Source organism: Zingiber officinale, chromosome 11B, assembly GCF_018446385.1.
Source record: "Zingiber officinale cultivar Zhangliang chromosome 11B, Zo_v1.1, whole genome shotgun sequence".
NCBI classification, from domain to species: Eukaryota; Viridiplantae; Streptophyta; class Magnoliopsida; order Zingiberales; family Zingiberaceae; genus Zingiber; species Zingiber officinale.
The window spans coordinates 71,279,233-71,293,512 of NC_056007.1; the positions used below are offsets into that span (position 1 = coordinate 71,279,233).

General features: G+C 35.4%; 1 protein-coding gene across 1 annotated transcript; it reads left to right on the plus strand.

Moving 5' to 3' along the window:
- Nucleotides 1-7,427: 7,427 nt before the first annotated feature.
- LOC122034313 (protein transport protein Sec61 subunit alpha-like) lies at nt 7,428-13,110 on the plus strand. Its single transcript, XM_042593510.1, has 7 exons — nt 7,428-7,580; nt 8,608-8,982; nt 11,296-11,523; nt 11,596-11,950; nt 12,042-12,166; nt 12,246-12,381; nt 12,582-13,110. The coding sequence occupies exons 2-7, from the start codon at nt 8,639-8,641 to the stop codon at nt 12,819-12,821; spliced, it is 1,428 nt and encodes a 475-aa protein (XP_042449444.1). The 5' UTR covers nt 7,428-7,580; nt 8,608-8,638; the 3' UTR covers nt 12,822-13,110.
- Nucleotides 13,111-14,280: the final 1,170 nt, after the last annotated feature.

Here is a 14,280-nt window from a genome sequence, read left to right on the forward strand (position 1 = left end):
CCTTTTCAAACTTTCTATGAATTTAAGCATGTAGCTACAAAGAATGTGAATTCTGATACAAAGGAGAAAATGCAGAATTCTGCAAAATGATGAATATGACATTTTTGTGCTAATTTGGGAATTGAATTTTAATGAGCTGAAATCTGCTGTGGAATCTGAAACAGAATCAGAAATTCAGAAAGTGCTGGAGATGAATCTGGCTGAAACTGATGTATGTTGTCAAATAGTTGTTGTGCAGAAATTAAAAGGATGCTGCAATGCTACAATATTTCAGAATGTTAATGAAGAATGCTGAAATATCAATGTGGCAAATCTGAAGAAGTTTAAATGCAGTAATTCAGCAGAAGTAAAAAGATTGAAAAGGTCTCTCAAATTGGGATAACACCAAGGTGGATTAAATGTAACCAATGCTGCTGGAATGCAGTACAATTGCAGTGGTAAGAAGAGTTTCAGAAATGAAGATGAAGTTTTGCAACTCCAATTTTTATGCAGTCTTGATTAATGTTTGAACACTTAACGAAACCTTCATTTAGACTAGTTCTTTACGTTTTAAAGTGAAATAGAATGTGGTCCAAAATTTTGAAATTCAAGAGCTGGAACTATGCAGAATTAGTGTTGATGCTGGAATTGGAAATCAGAATCAGAAATTCTGAAATTCAGAGATTGCTAGAGATCATAGAGCTAAACCTTGATATTTTGCAGCTTCATTTCTAAGTTGTGTGGATGGATATCTGAATTTGACCTATGCATTCATGAATTGCAGAGATTAACTCCATTCTAGAGTCTTTGTAGCTAGTGCTGAAATTCCATATGTGTAGGAATTTATTTGGAAATGCAGGATTTGTGCCAAAAGGATATCAGAAATCAGGAATAAAATGTAAACAAATGAGAAGCTTAAGAGAACCTTTGGGATTTGCAGTAACAAATGGTTTTTCATTTCCTTCCATGCCTTTTCAAACTAAATTTTGGCGCTTGGCAGAGATCAGAAGTATTAAGTATATGAAAATAGATAATTTGAAGCTGCAGAATTAGTGGTTAACATGCTGGAAATTTGAATAGTATGGATCTGAATTTCTGAATCTGAATTTCTGGAGCTAACCTGCTGAATTTCTATGAACGGGATTACTTTGATTCTGAAACTTTCTGAATCCTGTTGAGTGCTATTTCTTTAAGCTGCTGTTGCCAAATACAACTGGAATTTAATCTGCAGTTATTGACAGTGTTGTCTGAATATTCTGCTTATGTTAGTTCTGAAATTTTTCTTCTTGCTGTCATGATCTGAGTTCCTGCTGGAATTGAGGTTTGGAATCTAATTGCTTGTTTACTTGAGTTCCAACGGAATGAAAACAGAGAGAATATATCCTGCATATTGAGAATAGAAACAGTGGAGTTCCTTATTATTCTGATGGTATCTGAGTTTAGAGGGAAGTGCATTGCAGGAAAAAAAAAAGTTGTGGACCTTTGTAGTGCCAGAACCTGCTGCTGTCTCTAAACAGTAATAGCTTGAATTTTAAATGCTACCAGTGTAATGCCTGAAACTAAAATTTAAAGAAACAAAAGGAGTCTTCAGGCTGTCTTTAAAATTGGTTCTGAAGTTTCTTCTGTGTGATGGGGCAATACAACATTTTCATTCCAATTTTTGAGACTTAAAATTATTGTAAGATCTGATTCTGCAGAGAGGAAGACATATGGAATACGAGTAGAGAACAGAAATTTCACCTTATAGATTCTGAAATTGACAGATTCAAAAATATAATGGATTGTGCCATCAAATTAATTTTGGCACCAAATCATGGTTGTCAAGAGCTCTTGAGTACTGCTGTGAAGAACATTGAACTATTGAAGCTGATTTCTGATATGCATTCTTCTTGCCATTGCTGTGACAAAATGTGTTGTTGTGCTTGGTATAAAATTCAGAATTTCTGAATCTCATTTGAAACAAGTGTTCTTGATTCATATGTGGCAATGTTTGTCTTAAAAAACTGAACTGATACTATCTTTCAAAACCTGATTCTCTGAAGTTGGAAGCTTTCTGATACTGAGTGGTGATAAATTAGATAGTAGAATGATTTCCAAGGCTTATTTGATGGAAAACTTTGTTGAAATGTCATGTTAGTGTACCTGAAAGCTGAAGGACAAAATTACACTAGTCTGAGCATTATCTGAAAAGTTATCAGAGATGGTTGTTGTTGACCAAGGATAAATGGAATTAAGAGCATTCGAGCTATCCATTCAATGCATGGGAGAATTTGAGGTCTGAATTGTAATTTTGAAGCTGATTCTGGAAGCAAATTCTGATATGTTTGAACTGAATTTGAAGAGATGGATCAGTGATACATAAGGCTGACTCTAGTAATCTCGGAAGTAAAAGAATGGAAATCAGTGTAGTGTTTAAACAGTTATGTGATTTGCTGGAAATCTGTTCGGCCCACAGAACTACAAATGTAGAAAATAAGGGAATGGATTGCCTGATAAGGAAATTACTGGAAATGAAGATCCTGCTATTTCATTGCTATTTGATATCCTTACATTTGAATTCCAGCAATGATTGCTAATTGCTATTTGGGTTACAGATTTCATAATCCAGAATGGAGATGTCAAAATGTTGTTTTTCAGTTCTGTTTTCAGTTCTGAATTTCTTGTTGTACTCAAGTTTTAATTCTGAAATGGCACAGCAAGACTACTGATCTTTGTATGTTATTGCTGATTAAGGTGTATATTCAGAATTTAAGTCAATTTTGAGCGGTAATAAGCTGTTGCTGCAGTAGGTAAACTCTGTTTTTGAACTGTTACTGCAGCATTTGATTGCAGAAACAGAAAGGGGAACGATTTTAACTGCTGAGAAGATTTTTGGTTCCAAGTTTTGAAACTTAATTTGTCTAGAAAAAATATGGAATTTCAGAAATGAAGTGAATTTTTTATTTATTTTGTGCAAGTTGTGGATGTTACTCTGTGAACTGGTGAGATGCATAGAAATGCAGGAAAGAAGGTCAACGAGCTGATGTTGAATCTGATGTTGGGTATTTTGGAACTTTGTGCAACTACATATTAGATTGTACCAATCTTTTTACTAGTTTGCTTATCAGAAATGGGGTTTGTAATTTTGGGATAAAGCTGCTGTAAGTCAACGAGCTGAGTTCAGAAGTATATATGTTGAGTGTCAATTGGAGTTTAAAATGCTAAGTTTCAGTTGATAGCTAGAACACTGATATAGAAGAAGATTGCTGCTGAAAAGGGAAGTTATGATGGATTTTAGTTGTCTGTTTTCTGGATGGCACAAATTGTGGTCATTGTCCAACCAACTTATGAAGAAAAGTTAACACAGATATGCAGTAATTCCAGAAATCAGAATTCAATCTTGATGAATCTGATAGTGCTATAATAGAAGCTGAAACCAGAATTCCATCAAACAGTACATTCTTTATGCTGCCTAACCGCTGAAACCTTGAATTTATCTGCTGAAACTGTTGGAAACCTGAAACTGAATGAAAAACATAGAAAAAAATAGAAACAGAACAGAGAAAGAGAAAAGAACAGAAGTTGCAGCTAAAATGAAAGAGAAACAGTGACTTCAAGTTTTGGTCACATGTTGTGTTGAATTGTCCAAGACGGACATTGTTTTAAGTGTGGGGGAGGGAGCTATTTTCCATTAGCTAATGTGAGTTTGTTTTTGTTTCAAAATGCTAGAATTGAAGTGGAAGAACAGTGATAAAAAAAAACACACAGTGAAGAAGAGAAGAGAAAAAATGGCACATCCAAAGAAATGGTATCAAAAGAGTATCAAGATTCTTTGTTTGCCATCAAATTGAAGGGGAGGTTAGCTTGATATGTTGAATTGTTAAAAACAAATGGTATTCATCTCTTTTCACATCAAATGGTCAACTCATCAAGTAGATTCCTCCCATACTCTCATTCTCTCATTTTCTTCATTTAAGCCTTTTCCTTTGCCACTTCATTCACTTAAATTGTTCTTATTGCTCCATTTTAAATTTTTGATGATAAAATCCTTTTGATTCATGTATGCTATGTTCTATGGTGGTGGAGAATTAGAAAATAAGCAAGCTTATGGTAGTGAAATGTTGTGAGTTGCATTGAGTGAACTCCACATATATGCAATTTTGAGTGTGAGAGCTAGAATAGGTAAATCCCTTGTGAGATTGCAACTTGTTTAATTTTTCGATTGGATTGAAACTACCATACCTACTGATTATTGTTTGGATTGTATTCATGATTGTTAGTGATCTTTAGATGGTCTTAGTTAAATTCTTTTTACTATCTTTTAGGTATTGCTAGAGAATTTTCTATGGATATGATTTTTAGTTTTCTTTACTTTCACGGGACGTTAAAGACTAAGTGTGGGGGATTTGATAACCATGATTTTACTGCATTATTTTGATTCATTTATGCATGGTTTTGATATTGATTTCATAGTTTAAATCATGGTTATATCACATTTTGTGCATAGTGTGTATTTTTGGACTTAATTGCAAATTATATTATTTTTGGTGTTATTTGATGCTAATATTTAATTCTTATTTTGTAGGCATCAAAGGATCTTAGATTTGGATCTATTTGGACCGAAATTGGGCTCGAATCAGAGTCCAAACAAGAAGATCAAGCTTTGAAGCATTATGGACCGTTCATCAAGAATAGGACAGATCTGAACCATCCGTTGAAGATCTGGCCGATCCAACCTAATGGGGAGCAGATCTAAGTCATTGATGAAGATACAGAAGTTTTGATCCAGATCTGAGTTCATCCAGCCATTGATCCATCCGGATTAATCTGGACCGTTCAATGAAGACTGTGCAGATCCGGGCCATCCAGTGATGATCTGATCGATCCGACCTACGGGAGGGTAGATCCAGACCCTAGATCAACATCAGTACATTAAGATCGGAATTTGGATGACTTTTCATCGTTGATTTAGCCCGGAATCATCTCAACCGTCCATTCCAGATCCAGATCTGATTCAAAACAGAAGCTACAGTATTCTTTCTTCGTCGTCGAATCCTCCACGCACAGCAGCTTCGTCCCCGCAGCATTTCTCTGGATTCCGGCCCCTTTCCTTCTCCAATCGCTCTCTCAAGTTTCAACCTCGGTGGATAACCTCTACAGCAGTTCATCCCGATTCTCTGGAGCCTCCGGTGGGTGTTTCCGTCGGTGGAAGTCTTCTCTCGGCATTCCCCTGTTTCCGCTAGATTTGGAGGTGGTCTTCCAAATCTGAGTGCCGATTCTCATCAGAAGCGTTCGGCGGTGGTCCTCCGACGTTGCTGAGCCTCATCCATCCACAATCCGCAATCCACAGCCTCCATCCAGATTCCGAGACAAGATTTCCAGATTTTCGGCACTTGAGTGGGTTTTGGGATGTTCTTAGCTCGCCGGGGGTGGTCCGTCAGCGTTCTTGAGCAATCCTGGAACTGATACGCTGTAGAGATGCTCCACTGAGGTCCAAAGTTGGGTGGTCTCGACTTTGGCACTCTTGTGTGACGGCAAGAGTGTGAAACTTGTATGGATTGGTTGCGAGTTGGATTGGTTAGGGTTTAGTTCACTTTTATTATTGTTTTGTAACTTAGAACAGATTACTTTTATGTTTTGTTATATTTTTATGCAAGTAGTTAGCATTTCTTTCCTTGTTGAAGCTTAGTTTAAGTTTTATTTGTGCTTGGTTAATTGTTTAGTGTTTAAGTACATAGTTAGGGTTTACATATTGCTTTAGATCAGATTTAATTGTGTCTTGCTATTTTATATCTTAGTTTAAGTGTGTGTTAATAATTTAATCACAACGTAGAGTGACAATGCGTTTAGGTTTGATTGTTGGCACACAAGTAGATTTTAGTTATGCTTTAGATTAATTTCTTTACTGCTGTGTTTTCCTTTGTAGATTTATATTCAAAGCTTTAAAACCCCCAACTCCATTTTTATATCGAAAACCCCAAAAATAGGAATAAAAATACAATCCTAAATTACATCATACTGTTGGTTCCTCGAGAGCGATCCTGGGCTCGTTACTACAACGTTATTGCAAAATTAAGGGGTTCAGTGGGAAATACATTTATACAATTTGATTAGCGGATGTGACAGATGCTTATCATTGAGTCAGAGAGATAATGCCAAAACCTAAAGCTGAGCTAGGGACGGTGTTGGGAGCCGAAATTGAGAGACGTTACTAAGATTCGGGGTTGAACCGGAGAGATAATGTTGAGACCTAAAGCTAAGCGAGGAATGGTGTTGGGAGGTAAAATTAAGAGATGTTGTTGAGACTTAGGGCTGAGCCAGAGAGATAATGTTGAGACCTAGAGTTGAGTTAGAGATAATGTCGAGAGCCAAGACTGAGAGATATCGCTAAGACTTGGGGCTCAGCTAGGGATAGTGTCGATGTTCAAGTTGGTCTGATTAAATTTGGACCTCATCTGAGCTATATTTGGTCATGTTGGACTTATCTTGACTTTAACTGATAACTCAGTATGACTTTTGACCCTCTAAACCAATGAAGGACTTAATGAGATCGCCGCATTAAATTCGTTAAACTAAACGAACAAGTTTAAACACATATATATTCAACTCTCTAATGTTCATGAATAAGGATTGTGATCATATTAGACGGTCGACTATAAACTGATCCTATGATTTACCTTCTTTCATATAACCTGATAATAGACTATGAGGAATGTTTGGGATGAGCATAATCACTTTTTTATTACAGACTTATGAATTATTTGTGAATAATATTCATAAACAAAGGTTGTGAATCATGTTTATCAATAAACCATTTATCAATATGGTAAATAAATAAATAAATAAAAATTTAAAATAAATAAACAAACTTATATTATGAAGTTTAATAATAAATCAAATAAATTTAAAATTATAAAATTTTCAAATAATTAAATAAATATAAATTGAGAGCACAATAATATTTAAATGAATTAAACTTAGGCCAAGTTTATAAGTTCAACTCTTAAAAAATAAATTAAATTAAACTTAAACAATCATTCAAATAATTTGATTCATTTTAACTTGAATACTATACAATTTGATCCGCTTGGGCTCGTTTACAGTCCCATGCTCCGTTGCACATCAAAGGCCCCAAGCTTACTCTTTTAAAATTCATTAAGCAAAATTCAATATATCTTGTTTTTGATTATTATTATCCTAATTATGAAATAGTGACTCCAATCGAGAGGATTTCCTGGAAATTTTTTATTTTCAGTTTTTTTAATTAAAACATTTAAAGTTCAAAAAAATAAAACAAAATGTTGGCATTAATTTATTTTTGCACTAACAGATTTTTTTTTTGTATTTATCTTGTTTTTTTTTTAAAAAAAAAAAAGTCACGGACCAACAATTCCTAAAATCTCTAATAATCGCATTAATTCTGAGTTTACAAATAAGTTGCGGGTTCGGATTTCGGATCAACCGGATCCGGTTACTTCCGTGGTCATCCGCTGTCATTTCCTCGTTCCCAGCAGTCCAGCTACCCTAATAAATCTGAAAGCCGTCGACATTTTCTGCCCTAACAAATCTCAAAGGGACTAGCACCGATCGAGGGCGGCGCAGAATCCGGTGCTTAGTGGGAGGTATTAATTTATCCCCCACGTATCGATATTTTTCAGATCGGGATCATACTAAATTTCTTTTTGAATTGTATGGTCACGTGACGATTTGGTTAATCTGCTGATTTGGATCGTTTTCTTGCCTTTGATGTATGATTCCTGTTTGATTTCTATTTGATCTGATCCGCTTCGTTTTCATTTTCCTAGATCATGGTTTTTTCTGTGATTGATACTGTTAGTTTTCTTTGCATTAAATCGATGTAATTTTCTATTTTTTCCGTAACAAAATAATTATCATGAGAATAGTGATGATGTGAATGAGAATAACTGTGCTGTTCATTCAGTATTTCCTTTCTCGATCTCATAGTTGCTTGCATGAATCCGTAAGATTAGTGTTCAAGTGATGTATTTTTTTTTTCTTTCTTTTTGCCATGGAGAAAATCCTTAGCATCTTTCAAGGTGAAGCACATTCTCTTCCTAATCATGTATTTGCTAGATCACAGTTGATTTTAGTAGATGGATTCTAGTATGAGAAATCAGAATCTTTAGTAAGCTGATTGAAGGTTGTTCTTGTCTGTTTCAAAATACAGTATATGACATGCTATTTTAATTTTTTTTAACCAAAACAATTAACGAACTTTTTAGTTTACTAATAGTTTTGCAGCAGGTTGGCTTTAATTGAAATCCTTTCTAAAATCCTGGTCATGAATATATATTGCCGGTAGAGAATTTTATCAGATTTTATTGTGTAAACTGATTTGATAAGTTGCACTCAGTTAGTTATTAATAATATAGATAAAGTTTGTTTTATTTTTCACATGATCTAGATAAACTAATATTTCTTTTAGACTAAATTATCTATATGCTAATGTCTTTTATTTGGTGCATAAATTGTTTCCTATCTTTCACAAGGATAATTGAAAGATATGTCCGTATTTCTATCCTTTATACAGAAGTGTTCCTGCTTGTCTTTTGTTTCTTGTGATGTTGACAAAGCAATAGTAACCTCTGACTCACTTTTTTGTTGGCTTTTGGTGATTCTGTTATGCAGTTTTGGTTTGCTGTTGTGAAGTTGCAAGGATATGGCTGGTGGTTTCAGAGTGCTTCATCTTGTTAGACCATTTTTGGCTTTTTTGCCTGAAGTTCAGAGTGCTGATCGAAAAATTCCATTTAGAGAAAAGGTCATATACACTGTTATTTCCCTCTTTATCTTTCTGGTTTGCAGTCAGCTTCCTCTTTATGGAATTCATTCAACTACCGGAGCGGATCCTTTTTACTGGATGCGTGTTATTCTTGCATCAAATCGTGGAACCGTTATGGAACTCGGAATTACTCCAATTGTGACTTCTGGGTTGGTGATGCAACTTTTGGTTGGTTCCAAGATTATCGAAGTCGATAACAGTGTTCGAGAGGATCGGGCTCTTTTGTAAGTCTTTCTGTTATGAATTATTGGATACCTTTCCTCAAGATTTGCAAATCCAATGTTGATGTTGTGCTACTTATATATAGTAAATATACACTAAAGATACTTCTAGTGCCAAATAATTAGTACAAGTTTAACTAGCCAAATGCATTTGGTGTTTGAATGTTTGTTATTGAAGTGATTCATTATCTTCAATTTCAGAAGATAACCTAACTAGCTAAAAAAATTTATTTCATTATAATTATTTTGTGGAAATTGTGGTATTAGTTCAATTATCAAAGAGCTGGGCAGTATTCCAAGAGATAAAGTGTTGGTTGATAGCAACATTTTTTATATTAAAGAAATATAACTGCAGTTGAAAGTGATAAGATGCAATGTTTATAAAAAAATATCTTTATATCTATTGAAGAATCAATGGTTTTCAAAAATTTACATAAAGATTATATGAAAATTAGTCAATAAAATGTTTGTTTTATCCTAATGAAGGCAAAAGGAGACATTTTTTAGATTAAGAAGATACATTTATGCGATTCATGGTTGCATACAGACTAATTTTTGTGAAGTAAAAGTGATTATTGCCCCTTTTCTTTTTATTTATCTTTGATTAAATTGTGAATCATTTGTAGTAGTTGCATCTTATATTGTTATTCATTCTGAATCAAATATATCTCCATTTTGAAATTATATTTTTTTGTAAAGTAAGCTAGCTGATTCCTTGGATAAGCATAGGAATAATAGAAACAAGATTTGAAATAGGATTGAGAGAAGAAACAACTATTTAGTGTACCAATGCAAGTAGTTCAACCTAATTAATGTCTGAATGTTTGTCGAGAATAATATGAAACAGGGCTATAAAATATATCTCCATTTTGTTTCTTTATAGTAATCAAGTTACACCATTTTAAAGAAAAATACAATCATTTCCTCAACTCATGGATTCTGATTGACAACTTAAAACAAATGACTGAAGAATAAGGTCTCCCATGCAAAAAAAAAAAAAAAGAAGAAGAAGAATAGTGGGAAGGTTGCTATATGATTAATAATGATATATAAGAGGTTTGATTAAGGGCGTCTTTATTTTGTTGCCTTTTAAACTTAAATGTATTCTAGTTAATTGGATTTATATTTTCAGTCAGCCTCTAATCATAGATTTTTAAGATTATGAACTTTGATATATGCATTCCTATTAGAATTGTTTGCTACTGGCAACATGCATACATATTACCTTTGAGATCCCATTATGTTTTGAAAATGGAGAGGCAAAGAGCAATATAGAGGAACACAATTGGAAAATGAAAGGATTGAACAGATGTTTAGGAGATATAATTATGCCAACTTCTTCCTTTGCCGCACTGATGCAGGACTTGCCCTCCCTAACTGCTCACATGCTGGTTCCTCCTAAGTGGATGAATGACCTGCCCTCTATGTATCACATGGTAAGCCGGTGGTTTACTGGAAAAGATGTGATGGAAGAAGGGTTTCTATCTTCTCTTGACTTCTGTTTTCTGGTAAGGTATGAGAGTCATGTAAGGATAGGTATGGAACGTGAATGAAAATGAATCTCACAAAAAAATGTCATTGGGGTGCCTTACTGATTGGGACAAAGAGGGAAAGGGCGAAGAAGTGCAAGAGTCCATTGCTTTTGACGCAATGGAGACTGGATGGAATAGACTACACTTCCCAATAAGATTTTTGAGCAATTAAAATAATAATCAGAGTTGGACTGTGTTTTCTGTGCAACATGGTACATTGAGGGCACATAAAATCCACATCCTTTAAAAATATTATATATATTTATAACCAAAGGAACTAATTGTATTTAAGTTTTCTTGGAAAATGTTGTTTAGGTAGTCAGTGAATTTTAACTGATTAGTTCATCCTCCTATATTGAATGGAGTACTCGTGGCTTTAGAAGCATTGAAGGAAAGTCTACTGCAAAGAAAGTTTGTTTGGGCAAGATATTTCAAAAGAAAATATCACCTTTCAGTGAAACCAATTTAGCTATATGCATGTTTACATGCTGCTTCTTGTTTACAGTGATTAAATTCATGCTACATGGGAGGGGTTGTAATTTCGGCACTAAAATATTTTAGGTGTCTGTAAGCTATAAAATAGTTCCCTATCTAGAATATACTAGCGTGGGAGAGAAATTGAGAATAATTGAGCTGTTTCTGTCTTTTAGCTTTCTTTCTCTAATTTATCCTTAAGCGTGTGACCATTGTGCCTGAAGCATAATTGGTGGCTTCAGATAAATTAGATTTAATGATTCATTATATTGGTGTACAGCATCAGTGTAATTGTTGTTTTCTTTTCCAGAAATGGTGCACAAAAGTTACTTGGTATCCTGATTGCCATTGGAGAGGCAGTTGCGTATGTTCTATCTGGAATGTATGGTAGTGTCAGCCAACTTGGTACTGGAAATGCTATTCTCATTATACTGCAACTTTTCTTTGCTGGCATCATCGTCATCTGTTTGGATGAACTTCTCCAAAAAGGATATGGTCTTGGCTCTGGAATTTCTTTATTCATAGCAACTAATATCTGGTAAGTCTCAACAGTTTTCATTCATAGGTTTGTACGATAGTTGAGCTTATTTCGGTCACACACATTCTGCAGTGAAAACATTATCTGGAAGGCATTTAGCCCAACAACCATCAACAGTGGACGTGGTGCTGAATTTGAAGGTGCTGTTATTGCCCTGTTCCATCTACTGATTACTCGAACAGACAAAGTCCGGGCTCTTCGTGAAGCTTTCTACCGTCAGAATCTTCCAAATGTGACCAACTTACTTGCTACAGTCTTGGTCTTTCTGATTGTTATCTATTTCCAAGGCTTTCGGGTTGTGTTGCCTGTGAGGTCAAAGAATGCTCGTGGGCAGCAAGGCTCTTACCCTATCAAGCTGTTCTACACCTCTAACATGCCCATCATCTTACAGTCAGCTCTTGTCTCAAACCTTTATTTCATCTCCCAGGTACATCTTACCAGCATATGCATCTTTAAGGCTATATCATCCTACACCCTATATGAACTCTGAACTCTGAACTCTCCTTTGTCCACTACAGTTGTTGTACAGGAGGTACAGTGGAAATTTCCTTGTCAATTTGCTAGGTAAGTGGAAAGAATCAGAGTACTCTGGTCAATCCATTCCTGTTGGTGGTATAGCTTACTACATTACTGCCCCATCAAGGTGATCATCTCTCTATTCCCCTCCAATTTGAAGTTGTCTATGCAATGAGCGTTTAACTAATTCTAACTAAATTATGCAGTTTGGCAGATATGGCAGCAAACCCATTTCATGCACTTTTCTACATAGTCTTCATGCTCTCAGCTTGTGCTCTTTTCTCCAAAACTTGGATAGAGGTTTCTGGTTCATCTGCAAGGGATGTGGCTAAGCAACTTAAGGTACAACTATAACATTATCCCATTGCACTCGAGGTCGCCGCCTGACATTTTCAAACGGTGGTTAATTATGGAGTATACACCAGATATTTGGTTGACAGTTGTATTTACCTAGCAATTTAACATTTTAGATCGGAATAGAATAGATTAGTAAGTTTACTAACCTGACTATTTAAGTTGTTCTTGAATCCGGTGCTCCACAGGAACAACAAATGGTTATGCCAGGTCATCGGGAGTCCAATTTACAGAAGGAATTGAATCGCTACATCCCTACCGCTGCAGCATTTGGTGGGGTGTGCATTGGTGCATTGACAGTTCTAGCTGATTTTATGGGTGCAATTGGTTCTGGGACGGGAATCCTTCTAGCTGTCACAATCATATATCAATACTTTGAGACGTTTGAGAAGGAGAGAGCCAGTGAACTTGGGTTCTTTGGCATGTGATTCCAAATGTTTGGCGCCTTTCTGAACTTCTATCACAGTTTTGATTAAAGCCGAAACAGATAGGAGTCAAGAGTTCAGCGGCTAAACGTAAGCTGTTTCCAAAACTTTCTTAGAGGAGAGTTTGTATGTCGACTCTAGTAAGCGTATGGTAAATTAACAATTGGGCCAACTACTGAATTGTAATGATGCCTTATCTCTGACTTGGTTTTTTTGGCCCGATGTCCTTTTTTGAGTTATGCTATGGAGCTCTAAGATTCGGTTGAAAAGAGAAAAGTTGAATTGGATTGAACTGATAATTTGTTTCAATTTGATTATTTGGCTAAATCAGTTTAGTTTGAACTGATCAAATCATAAGGATATTTAAATTCAATTCGGTTTCTTAAGTCAATTTTTTTTTATATATAATTCGATATCTCTGAATTTATATTAAAAATTTACAAAAGGAACCATTTGGGTTTGCTAGTTGATATACCAAAAATTAATCTTGATTCGTATGAAAGTAATCTTTAGAACAATCATCTACTTACAGGAGTGATTTTGTCCGAAATTGATGAAGGCGATGATTTTGTCTGAAATTGATGAAGGCGATGAACTGGAGATGTGGTTTTGCAGTTGATCAAATAAAAACTCTGAGTTGGAGATGTGGTTTTGCAGTTGATCAAATAAAAACTCTGAGTTGTCTTGAAACATAGAGATTGTTAGTATTGGGTCAAGAAATGGAGGATTGATCCTCCGACGCTTAAGTTAATGATCTATTCGGGAGAAGAAAATAGTGGAAGCAAATCATAACAAAGAGTGTATGAAAATATAAAATATCGCATACCTCTGTTTGTAGATGGAGATCTTTTTTTATAGTGTCATTTTTACATTATGCATGTATCTCAAAACATTAGCATCTTTTTCAAAGCTTTCTTAAAAAACTACAGACCATAAAATACTCCTAACATTTCTCCTTAAATGAGCACGCAAATCTATATGAGTTGATAGGCTGGAAGTTTTTAAAGTACGATTTGTTTGCGTGATATTCTCTGTCCTTTATAGCACACACTTTCAAAAGAGTACGACATGATAGGTGTGTGGGTCTCGCTATAGGCCGGTCGGCCACCACTCAGTCGGGATATCATCAGCTTAGCCTTACAAAATAAAGCCAACAACTCGTTCTTCAATCGACCCTTCATTTTGTCGAGGAGGCGCCATATGTCCGATCGACCCTTAGGTCCAATCGGATAGAACGGTGGGCTGGTAAATTAGCACTTAGCTTCAAACCTCATTTGCAAGTTGTAAAGGGCAGCCCCTCGGGATGTCCAGTCGACCCTTCATGTCTGATTGGCGATACGAGTCCCGCTCCGCCAACATAGCTTGGCCATCAATTCTCGGTCCGTTCGACCATGTGACTCTAACTGATTGACTTTGACCTCCTCATCAGTTGGTCCTCGCTACTTTGACCCTCTTTTTGGGG